Genomic DNA, 16,659 nt, shown 5'->3' with positions numbered 1-16,659 from the left:
ATAAACACTGAATTCCATCTTCCTGTGAATTAAGTTCATGCAATCTCATATAATGCCTGTTAGAAAATGGAAGCTTTCTAAGGCTCTTATAAACGTCACCATGAGTATTCGCGGGGGAAAAAGGTTTTTCTCTGGTGACTAATTAGGTGACAGCAATATATGAATTTCTGCAAGCTATGCTATGTCTTTGCATGAGTAAAAACCACAAGTGCGTGTACTTTTAGCTGCCTGGAAGGCAGTCTGATCCATGTGCAGCTGTGTTTGCAGGTTGGCTGTTCACACTAGGTGAAAGTGCTTTGGTACAGACTACCTATTCCAGGACCAGTCTGGGAACTGCCGAAGGCCTCCGCGGTGGTGAGTTACCCTCAGTGTAAGCAGGAGTTTAAGCTGACAAGAAATCATCATTTGTAAAGTCCTTTGTATTGTTGTTATTGTTAACGGGTTATGTGCATGCAGCCTGTTTATTCACTGTGACAAAGTTTTACTAGCAAGAGAGCCACGTACCCTTGGCTTGAAGACATAAGCTTGAACTGCTGGATGTTTCCTGTGCTCCCAGAGTACCTTTGCCAACAAGATCCTCTCTAGGCTCAGCTGCTTTGAATTAGGCAGGTTTTACAAGTATGGCCCCTGGATGGCACAGGCTAAATGCCTTTTCCTTTCTGTTGCATCAGCGGAAGGGTGAGTCTCCATGAAAGCTCTGAGCACCTTTGGTTAAGGTTCAAGCAACTCTTCCAGTTTTTTGTCTCTTTTCCCAATGCTTTTGTCGATTTGGTGAAGATGTTTCTACCTGCAAGACCCCCAAGTATTCCATTCTTAAACACAGCTCTACCAACCTGTTTTACCTCAGAACTCTGAGGTGTTGCTTTAATCCTTAAGCAAGTAATTTGGGGAGTAATTTGTCTTCAATACCGGTGCCTTTTGTGAGCAAATCTGTTTGTTTGTCTTTCCTTTGGGGGGTGGGGGGAGTGGGTATGGGTTAGATTAAGCCTTTTGTTGGCTGAAGACAGACGATGGTGTGCTGGCTGGAACCTCTGAAGTTAAGTTCTCTGCACACAAAGCAGGATGTTGAACAAGAGCTGCAAGGGGAGCTCTCCTCTGCTGCTGCTTTGTGCGTGACAGGTTTGTCGGAGCTTTCTGAAGCTCTCATCTCGGCTCTGCAATAGTGGGTGGTGAGGAGGGTTTGTGTCTGATGCAGGAATCCTTGAGGATTTGTCCTAAAACCTCTGAGCTAATGGGAACAGGCAGAGTTTGCCGCTAGCTGAGCACAGCTTTCAGCCTCTGAAGAGCTATAGGGAATTAAAAATGAAAACCCAGGAGTCACACTCTGACAGCAGATTCCCATTGTGTGACAAATTCCACACATGAGAAGCCTTGAATGGAGGAAAAGCGAAACTCTTTGTATTATCCCCAGTGAAAAAACACTTATTTCATCCTTGCAGTTGGTGAGCTTGGAGCAGGGAACTAACTGCTCCGTGTTTAAATGATTCTTTACACTCTGTTCTTTTGTCTTTGGCCTTTTTTTGGAGGAACATGAGGAGGAAAGATGGGCTGCTTGGGATGGCACAACAACAAAAGTTCTCGAGTAACCTGTGTCTCTAAGAGGAATAATCTATTTTGCAACTTTAACTTGCGCCAGGAATGTGGTTCCTTTAGAACAACACGAGTAATCTCAGCCTGTAGCTGGATAGATACAGTTCAGTCACCAGGTTAAGACCAAAGCTCCTGCCTGATGTTTTTCTCCACAATGCTGTGGTTGAAACTAGGGTTTTCTGTTGTATGTAATCTAGAAAAACGAAGGTATTTACATAACACTTTCCCCCATGCTGTGCACTGAGATAGCACAGAAAATAAACTGCATCCAGGCTTTTGTTATACACTGCACCAAAGTAAAATGTACTGCAGCTCAGTACCTGAGCCAGCTAGCTGTGCCCGCTGCCTCCCTCCGCTTCCAGCAGGGACTTTAAACTGTGCAAATACAGCAGCATAACCCCAGACAGTACCAGGTGGTGCTGCCTGTGGGCTTATCAACTGCTTAGTGTGAGTAATGGGGCGCAATGACTCAGTACTAAGGTATATAAAGATTATTCTTTATCTATCTGGTCTGTGATGCATGCCTTAGTCAGGCAATTGTAAATAAAGGGTTTTTTCCCTGCTATTTTCAGCAATCAATGTGTACGGGCTGGCTGGGACTATGGGCTTTCCGGCTGCTCTGGCACTGTTCTGAGAGGCCATTCAGGAGCTGCCTTCCTTTTCCCTAGGCCCTGCCTTTAGCTGCGGGCAGCCAGGGTCTGTTTCTGTTTAGTTTAGGGTCAGTGTGAGTTTCATTGGTGAGAAAACTCGTGGGCATTGCAAGTTTCAAAGGGTGGGAAACTCTTCTAATGTGGCAGTGCAGGAAAACAGCCGGGAGGCATTTTGTTTAATTGCTAACGACTGTGACAAGCCAGCTATTTGAACTGACTTTTGCCTTTAAAGTTTAACCCGTTTCATTGAACAAGCAGGAAACCGCAAGAGTCAAACCAACACTTTAACTTCTAGATACCTGTTTCTAGGTCTCTGCTAAGGTAGTGTTGCTGTGTCTTTAGAAGTAACCAGCTGGAGGGAGCTGCATCTTCCCAGGGAGTTTTTCATCTCCCACAGATGTTCTTGTTGGGAGACAAAATAGAGGAAGATATCCCTTTTTTCCTTTCAGTGCCGGAATACGTTGCTGTCTATTAGAGAAGACTGAATCGCTGTACCACCATACGCCCACTTTGCGTATTTCAGGAATTGGGTACTGAGTTGCCTGTTTGACACAAAGCAGTCACACGGGAAATGAAAAGTGCCCTGAAAGTCGTATCTTTATCAAGTAGATTCTACTTTCAATTGCCCTGAAAGTAGACTCTTTAGTAGAATCTAATAATGCCAGATTCACTTGAAAGGGGAAAGAGAGCATGTATTCATCTGAAACACCAGGGAAGCTCGCCCTCCTTGTAACAAACGTGTTTCCCTGCAGCTCGGGATGGAGTGAAATGTTGTTCACTTGGTACTACACGAGAATCCAGGACACTAAAGATTAAATCATCGCCCTCTTGGCAAGAAAATGACTAAAAAGGAAGGAAGCACTCCGCAGCGGGATGGATTTGCTTGTAAAGCATACGGTTCGTCGGTGAAGGTGTGAACTTTGTGCGGACACGGGGAAACGGCGCCGCTTTACACCGGTATCGATGTTTTCGCAGCACATCCCTCTCCCCGGGGGGGTTCTAAGCAAGTCCCTCAACGCTCCGAGGCCAGCTGCCGCTTCCCTCCCTGTTCCGTGCTAGCTGCTCTCTGCCGCCCGGTGCAAGCCGGCCGAGGCCGCGGTGCCCGCCTGCCTGCGGCGGGGCAGGGTGCCCGAGGCCGGACAAGGGGCTCTCGGCCAACAGGTGCCGCTCCCCGCCGGCGTCGGAAACTTTCTCTCTTAGCTTCCGAGGGGCAGAGCCCCCGCGGCTGCGGCGGGGGAACAGCGAGCATCAGCCCACACCGCGGCCGGGCAGCGCGGAGCCCCGAGCGTGGGGACAAAGCGGCCGACAGCCCCGCCCCGGGAGCCGAGCCGAGCCGGGCCGGGGGAGCCGCGCACGCCCCGCACACCCCCCTCGGGCCGCCCCACCTGCGGCCGAGCCGCCGGCCTCGGCCTGCGACCCGCCCCGGGGCCGGTGCGCGGGGGGAGGAAGGGAGGCGGCGGGGGGCGGTTGTTTAACCCGTTGCCCGCCGGGCGGCTCCGCAAACGGCCGAGGCGAAGGCCCCGGGAGGCGCTGCGCTGCGTCCTGCGCCCGGGCGGGGAAGGGTGGCGCGGGGCGGGGGGCAGCAGGAGCCGCTCCCTCCTTGCCCGGCCCGGCACAGGCGGGTGGAGGAGAAAGAGGAGGAGGAGGAGGGCGGCGGCGGCGGCGCAGAGCGCAGACATGGCGGCCAACATGTACCGAGTGGGAGGTATGTGGGGACGCGGAGCGGTGCGCCGGGGGGGATACGGTGCCCGGCAGCAGGGACGCGGCCTGGCCCTGGCCGAGGGGGCCTCACTGAGCCGTGGGCCCTGCGCGCAGCGCCCGAGCGAGCAGAGGCGTACCGGCCCCCTGCTCCCGCCGCGGCTCATCGCCATGGCCCCGGCCGGGGCGGCCGGCGGGACGCGGTGGCCGCTCCCGGCGAAGGGGCCGGAGGGCTCTCGGCGGGGCGGAGGACTCGGGTTCCTCCCCCGGCAGCCGTGTGCGCTGGGTGGGAGGCCGGCCCCCGCCGCCGAGGAGGAGAAGGGCAGCGCCGCCCTCAGCAGGGAAGGGGGGGAGCGGTGCCGCCGGCTTCCTGCCCCTTGGCCGCGGCGCGGGCCGAGGACGGCCTCCGTGCGCGCCTCGCCTCTTACCCGGCGAGCGGCCCCTGGCTCCGTCGAGCCGGCGGGCTGGGCTGGGCTGGGCTGGGCTGTGGTGCCCGAGGGGCGGCCCGACGGGGTCCGCCTCGGCCCGGCCACGCTGCGGCCTGCCGGGCCCGTGCGGCGCGGCGTGGGCAGCCGCGGGCTGTCAGGTGGCGCCGCGCTCCGCGGCTGGGGCTCGGTTAATAACAAGCGAGGCAGCGGAGCCGGGGATCGCTGCGAGCTGAGCTGCGCTGCCCTGCCCTGCCCTGCCCAGCGGCGGGACCCCGGGCGGGCGCTTGGCTCTCGGGCGGCGGTAAACGGGGCAGTTTCCCTTCCCTTCCCACCCGCAGCCTGTCCGAACGGCGGCTGGTGACTTGGCGGGGCCCTCCCTTCACGGAGCGGGCATGGCCGTGTTCCAGCTTGGCGGCTCAGGTGCAGCGCTCCGGTTCTCAGGGGTGCTTGGTGCTCAAGCATGGCTTGTTTCCTCTCGGCAGCCTGAGGCGAGAGGGAAGGTGCGGGGAAAGGAGGGCTGATGGGAGTTTGAATCTCTGCTTCTGTTTCTGTTTCAAGGAGCGCTGATACACATCCACGAATCCCCCATCAGCGCGCTCCTTCGTTAGGGCATTTAAATTGTAATCCTGGCAGCCTTTACTCAGGGAGGTAATCCTTTGCTGTGCAGTGCTGTTGAAATCTGGGTAGGGTTTGCTTCGTAGGTCATAAATTCTCAGTGATTTTGTTGTAATCTTAATAAGCAATTGCGAACAACATCCAGAGATCGCACACTGGTTTTTAGAGCGAGCTGAGCTCCACCAGGTGCTCTTTCACCGCAATGTAGCGTCAAAACTTTGTGGAAGAGTCTTGCACATCATTGTGGTGTGCGCCCCCCCCCCAGCTTTTGTAATCAGAGACTCCAAGGTGCCTGGTGCAGGAGCCAGGTGTCACATATAAAGGGTGATGAGCGTTTGAGGAAAACAAGCTCTGGGAAGCTGTTGAGGGAAACGTGCTCCCTGTGAGCTCTTTGTTTGTTACATGGGAGCAGCTTTCAGGCTGTAAGTAAACCTCTGTGTACTCTATGAAAACATTTGTATGTTAGTGATTGTGTGATTGGAAGAACCTCACAAACCCGTGGCTGTTACTGCTTAGTGTTGTTTGCCTCTTACTGAACAGAGATGACAGCAAAAGCAAAGATGACTCCATTACCACTGCTTCTGATAATAACTGCTAGGCAGCATATTTTACAGAAATCTCTGTAATGCAAACTTCACTGTAAGTGTTCAGTTCTCAAATCTTCCCTAACCAATAGTGAGAAACCACTGGGTTTATATCAGGTGTGAAGCATGTGGGTTGCTGAATGCAGGTGTAGGCTCTGCTATGAGGCATTTAACTTGATTTCAGCACGGTTGTTAAAGCACGTGTAGCACAGTTACAACTGGACTTTAGGAGCAAATGGTGTCAATTCTTAGTGCAGAAAAACTTCATTGTCTTAACATTCACTAAGAAATCTCAGCTTTTTAATGCCTTCTGTGTTTAGAAGAATGTTCTCTGCACTAACAGTGATATGATTTTGCATGTGCTTGGTTGGTATTTCAATATGTTTCCTTTTCTCATTGCAGATTACGTGTATTTTGAAAACTCTTCTAGCAACCCATATCTCATCCGGAGAATTGAAGAACTGAACAAGGTACAAAAATAACTAGTATTCTTGCTGAACCTTTGCAGACAGTGCACTTGCAAACACTGACAGTGGTTCCCATCCTATAAGGTTTTTATTTCAGGGGGGTGTGTGATTGGTTTTGGGTTTTGTTTGTTTGGGGTTTTTTGTGTGTTTTGTGTTTCAGTCACTGAGCTCTTGCTATGCGATATCCAGTCCTTCTGCTCTGTTATGCAAGGCAACAGCCAGTTGATCATTCCTGGTGGACAGGAGTAGTCTGCTGTAGAAATTTCCAAACAAATCCTACAAATGCCTGAGGAAATGAATGAGTTTAATGCTCTGTCTGCGAATCCATCTGGAATGATAGCAGGTGCAGAATGTATCTGCTTTTGGATGTATCTGGAAAGAGCTAGTGGGTATCAGTGAGACTTCGCAGTGATCAGATACCAGAATATGTGATTTCTGTGGCTGTTTATTGCTCTGCTTATTGGCAGCTGAGAATGAAGGACAGGCTTGTGAATAGAGAGTGCATTCTCTGACTTCAGCTGAGTGTATTTTGTAAAGAATGGAGGAGTTTCCCAGTGTCATTTTGGGGAAAGTGTGATTCTTTTTCTTTGTTTTACTACCAAGACTGGTGTGGGATTTTTTGAGCATAGTGTATTTTCCATCATCCATCAACCAGTATTAAAACTTCCCAACATGTTATGTCAGAAGTCAGTGATTAGAATACCTGTCGTGATGGAAATAATGATCCCTGTGGTTAGAAAGTAAATTACAGATCCATATAAATTACACAAATTACATATAAATCACATAAGTTACATAAATTACAAATCCATAGCAGATATCAACCACCTTGCCTGCTAGTGCTGGCCAACACAGCAGCCATTGAATTTGTGCGTGGCAAAGCAGTTTGGACTTTGCTTGGAGAAGAATATTTATGTACAGTAATGGAAGTGATTCCAGTCATGTTCTGAATTGGATGTTTATTATCTTCAGACTGCATTGCATTGTGCAAAAACTGAGTCAGGCTTGTGGATGGTAGAACAGAGTCATACAGTGATTTTTTTTGTTAGTTCTTATTTTTTAAGAGAGAGGTTTGAGGGTATATTCTATAGTGAATTACATATTAAAGACATTGAGCAAACATGCCATGAAATGCTTTGGTTATTTTACTAGAGATTAGATGCTTTTTTTTCTTGTTGGTGGTGGTTTTGTGTAAGAAAATTAAGACATGATATTACTCAGTGCCAAACTAAGTAACACGTTATAATAGTTTAATAGTAAAACTCATCTTTAGTTTTTAATAAGTCGTTCAAGGTGATGAGCTGATTTTGTACTTCTCATCACAAGAAAGAGGGAACAGTTCTTCAAATATTAATAGATTCTTTACATTATCAGGGTGAAGGGCAGGATCCCTATAATGGGTCAGGAAAACAACTGCGAACTGAGTAGCTTCTTTATCTTAGAGCTGCAATGAATTTTCAAACAGTCCAAGTTGTATTAAATATGATGCTTTGAAATACACATTTCTGTCTAATGCTGGGTTGCAAGGAAACATTGGTGAGCTTCTACTATTCCTCAAGGCTTCTCATGTTAACGTGATACTGGCATTGCATCTTTAACCAGCTGAATAATATATACATTCTTAGGACAAAGTAGTTATAATTGATACCAGGTTGGATGGGGCTCTGAGCAGCCTGGTCTAGTGGAAGGTGTCCCTGCCCATGGCAGGGGGTTGAAACTGGATGAGCTTTAAGGTTCCTTCCAGCTCAAATCGTTCTGTGATTCTGCGAATACTGTTGTCTGATCTGAATTGGTATTGGTGTCAGGAAGTTCTGATTATTTGGGTAATCCTGTTAATTTCAGCTTGACTGATCACGTGAGAACTGCTAACATGAGGGGAGATTGCAAGCAGAGGGCATTTGATTTCTATTCCTCATCTGATGAGAAATACATTCGGACTTAATTTATCTTTCTTTTGTAGACTGCCAATGGAAACGTGGAAGCAAAAGTGGTGTGCTTTTACAGGCGAAGAGATATCTCCAACAGCCTTATAATGCTTGCAGATAAGCATGCTAGTAAGTAGATTGTGCAGGGCGTTTTTTTCTGTCCATGCCTGTTCAGTTTCTGTGGCTACTTAAAAATTGCGTTTCTTTGGCATGTGGAAAACAGATTTGTGTTGGGCATTAATTAATACCCAGTTAGATGCTTAGCATTATCTGGTACTAGGTCTGCTCCTAGTAGTTGCTTCCAGGACTTAAGTTATAAACTGTATTAAAGTGACTGAAAGTCTCCATTTGAAAAGAGAAATACTTCTTATCTGGAAGATACAGCTATAATTTATGTCAAGGCTAAATCTGGCTCAAAGTTGATTTAAGCTTAAAAGCATTTGCGAGGATTTGATTTGACTTTTTTGAGTTAAGACACAAATGTGTAGTGTTTACTGTAAATAATGGAATGTTTCATCACAGACTGAAAATCGCTGGAGATCGTGAAGCAGTTCTGTGCATTTATACTGATTGTAGGTATTAATGAGTAAAACAGTAGTAAGTATCATTGGGTTTGGTTTCTTTCAGAAGAGCAACAATTGGTAATGGGGGAAGAAAGTCTCATTTTCCTCATGAAGTTACCTTGTCTTGGTAGCTGTCGTTAGGTTTACAACTGTAATATCCTATTTTTTCCATAACTTTGTAATTAAAAATACAATTCTGAAGGCAAAAGCAGACCTAAAACCCGGAGATGTTTGAGAAAATAGTTATTTGCAAACTGTTGCACTCTTGTTTGTAAATATAGCGTTAACCTTGTCAACGTGTAGTAAATTTCTCGTAGTTTGCTGTTAAATAACATTTTGGTTGTAAATGACCCTGATGTTTTCAACATGAATATGTGAATAAGTGGTTATAAAGCTCTATTCTCTGATTTAGTGGGATGAATTACCTTTCAAGACATTGTCTAATGCCATCTTCTGTGTACAGATACACAATGGTGTAAATAGGTGCTTAAAAAATACCTTAGCATTCGTTGAATGTCAGGTTTCTGTCAATGAAAAGATACAAGTACTGTTAGTGAAAAGAACCAGCCAGCTTCTGGCTTTCGTTTTATTGTTTCCTTGGTCCTAGAGAAGTAGAGGTGATTCGAGTGCATAGTGTGAAGTACTAACTTGTTTCTTAGAGAAAAATGATACATCTTGCTTATGTTCTAAGGGAATGAATTATTTGAGTGCTTTCCTGATAAGGCTGGGTTGCTTTCTAAGTACTGGTGACCTATTTTACAGTAGTCTGCCCCTACAATCAATATAGCTTTTTGAGTTCTTCCATATGAAATGTGTAGAAATGTAGAACTTTCAGTAAGCTTCACTAAGCATTCTAGCACTTCTTGTTTGCTGCTGCTTCTTTTCTAGGGGAGGGGTAGAGAAGGATGAAAAGGGATACCAGCTTTACTGGAAATACGTTTATCTTTTTTTCCCCAATTTGATATTTAAAATGTGAATCGTGTAGGGTTTTTCGGTTGGTTGGTTTTTTTAGAAGGGTGTTTTAGTTCTGTGGGCATCATTTGAGTTGGAGAAGTGGGTAAGAAGAGTCTTCTGTTTCCTTTATGAGTTTTAGATTGCCATTTTCTCAGTGCTTTGATGTCAAGGGCTTGCTGACGGGCTGTTGCACTTCCCCTATAGGGATTTGTTGGTGTCAATAGAAGTACCATGGAATCATCACGTTTTCTCTGTGGGGATTCTCTTACTGGTTTCTGGTGAGAAAATAGACATGTAATATCTAGGTGGTTGAACAAGCATCTCTAGAATCCCTCTGTCTCACAGGTAGTAAGTTTTCTAACTGTGTGTTCTCATGGATTAGGTTTCCCTGTGCACTTTTTGTCTGTACATGATGTTTTCTTTCTAACCAGGCTCTGGAATCAGCTAAGTTAACCTCACTAGATGCATGTTACAGGGGACAGCACATAGTGAAACATTGCTTGCCTAGATCTTCCTACAGCTCATGCAGCAGATGCAGTTAAATGTCAGATCAATTTAAATGTTTTGATTCTGGAGTATCACAGTGTTCTGTTTAAAAATATGATGTATGTAAACAAAATATTTGTATATTTATGAACGTAATGTTTTGGGGATGTTTTCTATAGCTTAATGTGTTGATGCTTCAGGACACCTGGTGTTAGTGAAGAAATGCTAAAAGATACAAGTTTCTATGGAACAGACATTGTAGTTCAGGCCCTGGTTTCTCCCAGTGTACGTGTCTAGAGGAGTCTTCTTAAGTATAAGATCTGCTAATCTTTTCTAATGGCATTTTATATTGCTAGCATTTTTTTTTTCTGTTGCTATAAAATAATTTATAATAAGGCTGACTTGGAAACAAAACCAAAATACTGGCCAAGATCAGCTTCTTGGTCTTACACAGCCTCCGGGACTGGGTAGGGGAGTTCTGTTGGGAGTGTCAACACCCACCAGCTCTTAGGCTGTAGCTGTTACCATAAGGTCTCTGTGAGGGGAAATGCCTTTCTTCGTGCAGTGGTGAGGCTTACTTTATGGGGAAAAGAAGAGGTGAATAGAAGGCAGTACAGTAACTGTTGCCATTATGACTGAAGTACATAAGCAGATGAACTTGGAGAGGTGAGACAAAACCACACAGCTCATTAAAAGGAAGCAAACACAAGCTATAGAGATACTTTGTCACCAAATGGTGTGATTGAAGGAGGAATTGCCAACTGGAGCTGTATCTTTACAATTCAGATGGTCCTTTAGATAAAGTGGAATTGATGTAAATATTTTAGGGCAAGGTTTCTCTAGCTGGGGACTGAACTAGCTCTGGACCAGTGCTGGGCTTGCCTTACAGCGATGGGTTCAACTTCTGTACTTCCTTCTTTTGTAATAGCTTTATCCACTATTACTTTTTACTTTCTTGAAGCTGAGTAGGGTGGCCTAAGTGCATGATGCTGGTTTTTACAGTACTTCACGGCTAAAATTCTTTGTCTGGTCATGCGCTATCGTGTCATACTATGAAGTCATTCTCATTGCAACTCCAACAGCTTTTGCCTAGTCAGCCACCTGGGGAAGACAGAGAAAGGAATTCCTGTTATCAGAGGTCTTTGTTTTCTGATATACTGAGAGAGTTTGCATTGACTTTAGGAGTGCCGAGCTCCTGACTAAACGCCTGGAGTTGTGCTGGTGCTGAAGCCCACGCATGATGTATTTTTTCTCGTCAACAAAACTGATGCTCTTGTGAGTGAGACAGGAGTCAGTTCAGAAATAACTCCGAGGCATGTCGGTTTCAGTGGCCGAAAGAGCAGAGGTAAAACAGATTTCCTTGTAGATTACAGGAGCTGCGGTCAAAGCCTCCTCTTTTCAGTCTCTCTTGCTCTCTGTGGAGATCACTGGCTGTCTTTACTTCTTGTGGTTGAACTAATTGTAGGGTTTTTCTTAGCTTTTGGCTCTTGAGCAGTCGTGTTTCACGTCGCATTGCTTTGCAAAATGGTGTTTTCTGCTACGGCCCTCTTGAACACGATAGATTTCTAGGAAGAGTCTTGCTCGGGATGCCGTGATTCCCGCTGAGCTGCAAGCAGTTCTGACCTTGGGCTGACATCGATGTATTATGATCAGAAAGAAATAAAGTAGTCTCTTTGTACTTTAGTTTGTTTCTCTTTAAAGTAGTGCTTGCATTAGAAGTTCTCACAGTGTTGGTGGCAAATACATAGTGCAAGGTGTTCCTGCCCATGGCAGGGGGTTGGAACTGGGTGATCTTAAGCTCCTTTCCAGCCCAAACCATTCAGTGATTATGTGATGTAGTAGGCTGGTATGTTCATGTAGCTCTGGTTGAAAGATCTCAAAGCGCCTCACAAATAAACCCTGATAGTTTATTTTGGGTATTAATAGCAAGTTCCAGCAGTCCTGGGAATGGTTTGGTCTTACCCAGTAATTGTGCTGCTGCTGAGCTCTTGATTAAGTAAAGATACTTTGTATTTGTGACAAACAAAACCCAGCCCCCCCCAGTTGTTTTGCATACTGTCAGTCTGCATCAGGATCACAGTAATTGCCAAAACCTCCAGATGCATCCAAGTGAATGGAGCTGTTAATCTATGTTTTGGGAAGCATTTTAGTTCAGTAGAGCAGCAGGCCAGCAGCTAGCTTAGAAGATGGCAAGAGAATGATCTTAACTTGAGGAATACCGTTTATTGTATTTAATAGCAAGGCAGATTACTCGTTAATATTCCCCAAAATACACCGAAGTGAAATGTGAATTCCTTTCATATGTCATCAGGTTTTTTAACACATGGTTGCTGTTGCATAGTGGCAGTGTTAATTCCAGCAAAGCCACAAGAGGTTTTCCTGTGTCCTTCAGTGGGCAAAGGAATAGGGCTTAACTTCATTCTTTCAGTATTTTTCTCCAGTGTACATGGAACTAAACCAGCAATAGAGAATTTAGACATTCAGTCTGTAAGGGAAAAAAAAACGGTGTCTGTGAAGGCTGTCCTGGGGGCTCAGTAAAGAACTCAAGTAAAATCAGAGTCACAGAATAGTTAGGGCTGGAAAGGACCTTAAGATCATCAGTTCCAACCCCCTGCTGTGGGCAGAGACACCTCACACTAAGCCATGTCACCCAAGCCCCTGTGTCCAACCTGGCCTTGAGCACTGCCAGGGATGGGGCAGCCACAGCTTCTCTGGGCACCCTGTGCCAGCGCCTCAGCACCCTCACAGGGAAGAGCTTCTGCCTTAGATCTAACCTGAACTTGCCCTGCTTCAGTCTGAACCCATCACCCCTTGTCCTATGGCTGCAGTCCCTGATGCAGAGTCCCTCCCCAGCATCCTTGTAGCCCCCTTCAGACACTGGAAGCTGCTCTGAGGTCTCCACGCAGCTTCTCTTCTCCAGCCTGAACAGCCCCAGTGGTCTCAGCCTGTTTTCATACAGGAGGTGCTGCAGTCCCTGAACATCCCTGTGGCCTCCTCTGGCTTTGCTCCAACAGTTCCATGTCCTTCTTAGGCTGACACCAGCCCTGCACACAGTGCTCCAAGCGAGGTCACACAAGAAAACGCTTTGTGATGTTCAGTGTTCTTTTCTCAGTCATATATTTCACTCAGTATAATTCAGGACATTTATAAGCTAGTATTACTGGGTTATTTTTGTCCAGTCAGATGATGATACAACCAAAAACTTTGGGCTTTTTTCCATCGTAGTGCTTCTTTTTCATTATAGTGCTTCTTGTACATCAAGCTAAAAAGCTGTTATTCAGAGAAGATGTAATGCTTCTTTAATCAGAGTCCCTTTCTGAAAAATCAGTTTGAGGGACTTTTCTTGTTACTTGATTCAAATCATGTAGTTTCTTAGTGTAAAAAAAAATGGAGATTTTTTTGAAACCTTAAGTTGGCTTTTTTGGGTCTCATTAGTTCCCTTGAATGCCTGTTGTCTCCAGGGCCTATATTTAATTAGAAGCACCTTTGATCAAATGAACGTGAGACAAATGTTAATTCTTCCATTGCATGTGATCTGTTTTCTCCACCTTCATCACTTTAAATGTTGAAATAATTAATACTTTTTGTGTTGTTTTAATAGGCTGGATGCTTGCTTAGATTGTTGTATCCTACATACAGCTTCCAGTTTATTCAGTTTACTGGTAGTGCTGGAAGAGTTTGCCATCCATCCTATAGGAAATGCTGCTCAGAGGCATAGTGAGCTCTTTTAAGGGAACTGAAGTTTAAAGAGTTTAACCTGTTTAGCAGGCAGTCCTTCAAATGAAAAGATCATTGTGTTGCATTTGCCTCAATACAAATAAAAGAGAAAGAGCACCTTTTGGTCTTATTTATGATCATAATGGGGGGTTGGGGAATCAGGTCTTTAGAGCTCATGAGGTCAGTTGGTTTGTATGTCTTACAGGAGTGTGTGACTGTGCCACAGAACAGTGTTAGGTTACGGTTTGGTTTTTAATTGCACTTGGTGAGGCCTCTTTCCTGCTTGCTGTGAAGAAAACAGATCTGTTGATGTTACCCTGGGATAAAGGATGCCGTTTTTCTGGATGTTAGGGGGGAAAAGAGCTAAGGGGTGGAAGGCAGAGCTGAGAATCCGAGACAGGAGAATCTCTTGGAGCATTTCTAAGGAAGAAGGCTTGGCTGCTAGATACGCCTGAGGAGTGGGTGAGCAGACTTGTGTAACCAGTTCAGTGAGATCCTACCGCCTTAATCTCAAGGCTTCTGTAAGTATAAACTAGTATTTGGTTGCAGGTTAGCCTCTCTGGCTCTGACATCTGTGTCTGCCCACACCCTCCTCCCCTTTATGAGTACCCAGGAATTAGGAGAAAATTCTTTTTGACCTCATGTATTTGCCCTCCTTTCTTTGAGGAAAATACAGGTCTTTCAGAAGTCTGTGTCTGTGAGCAAGGCATCTTGGGTTTGCTTTGAAGATGGGGTGGTGAACAGAGACAACAAGAGGATCAGTAAACCAGGAAAGTTTAGGGCAATGAGTTCCAGTAGCTCCTGTGCTCCAGACGGGAATTTTGCATGTTATGCTTGTTTACAGTCAACTAATAGAGACATGCAAAGTAAGCCCTAGCAAATTCAGGTATGTTGTGTTGCTTCTGGGGATGCTGAAGTCTGTGATGTGGGTGGGACACACCCCAGGAGGGTCATTTAAGGATGATTCTTTAACTGGGGGCAGAGTAGCTTCTGTGTGAGGGTGTTTCTGTATCAGTGTGACTGTCGCTTTCACTGGAAGCTAGGTTTGAGGAACAGGGTGCTTGTTGGGTGAGGAAGACATGACCTTTTTGATCTCCTGAGACAAGGGAACGTGAAGTTTTCCCTCATGTACCTGACATAAATCCTTCACTTAAGCATTTGTTTGGAGAGGGGGGAGGAATTCAGGACTTGGTGGAGCAGAGCCAGTCTTGTCTGGAATGGCATCCTTGTCAGCAAGGAGGACGGTGTCTCAAGGCTCCCACTTACTCCGTTCAAGGGCGCTTTGGGTAGTCTTGTAATTTATGTGTTCTGCTCATTTGGTTTTTGTGCGAGAGCTGTGTGCTTGTGACCCCCCCGAAAGTGTAAAAGCACTATAGCAGCAGTAATGAGGAGCTCTTCGCTTCTGACAGTGAAGCTCCTGTTTTGTGAATGACATTTTAGAATTGGTAGTTAACTGTGGTGTATATTGTCTCATTAACAACTTTGCTGTCAGCTCTTGAGTGTCTTGTGGAATCATTAACTACTGTGGCTGTTCAGACTCTTCCATGGTGCAGAATGTCTTGTTAGATTGTGAATGCTAATGATGTTCTGTTAATGGAGTGAATGGATTTCCAAGTCAGCTCAGCCTTTTAGGAGTTCTCAGCTCTGGTGGAAAACGTGCATAAATACACTGGTTTTTCCACCTGAATACGTGTGATGTGTGTTTGGGTGTGTGGGGGTTTGCACATGTCAAAATATTATCCTTTCTAACGTGCGTTGTTTGCATGAATTGGCAGACTAGCTAGTAACCAGTTGTCTTCTGACCTCTTCAGAATAAATCTGTCATTTTGGGCAGCCATGCCTGCATTCACTGTTTAATAGACCTCTGAAATGCATCTTCTATTTCTATTACTTAATTACTGACTGACTGAAGTGGTGAATGCTCCAGCCCTGGCAGTGTTCAAGGCCAGGTTGGGTGGAGTCTTGGTGACATGGTTTAGTGTGTGCTGTCCCTGCCCATTGTAGGGAGATAGGAACTAGATGACCTTAAGGTCCTTTCCAGCCCTAACTATTCTGCGATTCTATGGAGCATGGAGGGACTCAGCGGGCTACAAATTGTGGCACCTTCTTGAGGTCTACTCATGGTGTAAATTCTTCACGCTTGAGTTTTTGGAAGGAGGCAGCAGCACAGAAAGCTGCCGAAGCACTGTATGTTCTCTGTTTGATTGTGCTCCTTAGGATTCGTTTCCCCATGGTCAACTTTAGATACGTGCATCAGTATTGCTGTACTTCTTGTCCTGGGTTTCTTCTGGTTTGTGGAAAGCACCTCAGCTCGTAACTTTCTTGCCTCCTCCCTGTTTGTCAGTTGTGCAGGCCAGTGATCCTACACTGTTTCCTCGATGACTTCTAAAATACTGGTATCATTTAAATTGATTCTACTGGTAGGTGGGTTTGTCTCATGAAGATAAATAGGAAGTTTCACGCTCCTGGATTCTGTCATCTCAGATGTTTCTGCTTTTTTTTTTTCCTTGGCTTGTAATCTGCAGTGACTCTTCCCATGATCTCCCTGGTGCACCCGCACTGTGCAGCTGAAGCCTCAATTTTAGGCTACAAAAACATTGCTAGGTTATCTCCATCTGTAAGGCTTGAATTAGCGATCCATTTTACACCTTCAAAGGCTTCATTGATAGCCTGATTGAATCAGTACTTAACAGGGTTTACAGATCTGAATGATGTAAACTCACCATGATTTTAGACTTTTTACCTGTCATGCAGAGGCCATAAATGTATGACTCAGGGATCAGGCCTCATGATTTAAAGGCTTGCCAGATGCAATTCTTGAATGTCTGTACCATGCTGTAAAATGAAGTCTGCAAGAGTTGTTCTTGGTAACACTCGTGTAACGTCACACATGGTGATAGAGGTAGAGCTTAGCTTGGGCAGAGCACTGTGTGAGAATGAATGTAGTGCTCCCTGCCTGAGCTGATTCATGCACTGCTGAGT

The 16,659-nt window shown here is 45.8% G+C and overlaps 1 protein-coding gene across 5 annotated transcripts in view; it reads left to right on the top strand.

Annotated features, from left to right (window-relative positions):
* Window positions 1-3,612: 3,612 nt before the first annotated feature.
* Window positions 3,613-16,659, top strand: part of MTA3 (metastasis associated 1 family member 3) — a 126,281-nt gene continuing 113,234 nt past the window's right edge. For 2 of the 5 annotated variants that reach the window (XM_061369714.1, XM_061369713.1), the window contains exons 1-3: window positions 3,617-3,945; window positions 5,968-6,035; window positions 7,993-8,086. In XM_061369714.1, the coding sequence (XP_061225698.1) occupies window positions 3,918-3,945; window positions 5,968-6,035; window positions 7,993-8,086 (190 nt within the window). In that variant the 5' untranslated portion in view covers window positions 3,617-3,917. Of the gene's footprint in view, window positions 3,946-4,692; window positions 4,800-5,967; window positions 6,036-7,992; window positions 8,087-16,659 lie in introns of those variants that run through there. The other 3 variants (XM_061369710.1, XM_061369711.1, XM_061369712.1) reach the window with 3 other exon arrangements.

This window comes from Neopsephotus bourkii, unplaced genomic scaffold (genome assembly GCF_033783945.1).
Source record: "Neopsephotus bourkii isolate Nb327-2 ecotype Australia unplaced genomic scaffold, CSIRO-AGI_Nbou_v1 NB_1510, whole genome shotgun sequence".
In the NCBI taxonomy this organism is placed as follows: Eukaryota; Metazoa; Chordata; class Aves; order Psittaciformes; family Psittacidae; genus Neopsephotus; species Neopsephotus bourkii.
The sequence above is the reverse complement of the archived record's forward strand: the minus strand, read 5'-3'. Positions and strand labels throughout refer to the sequence as shown.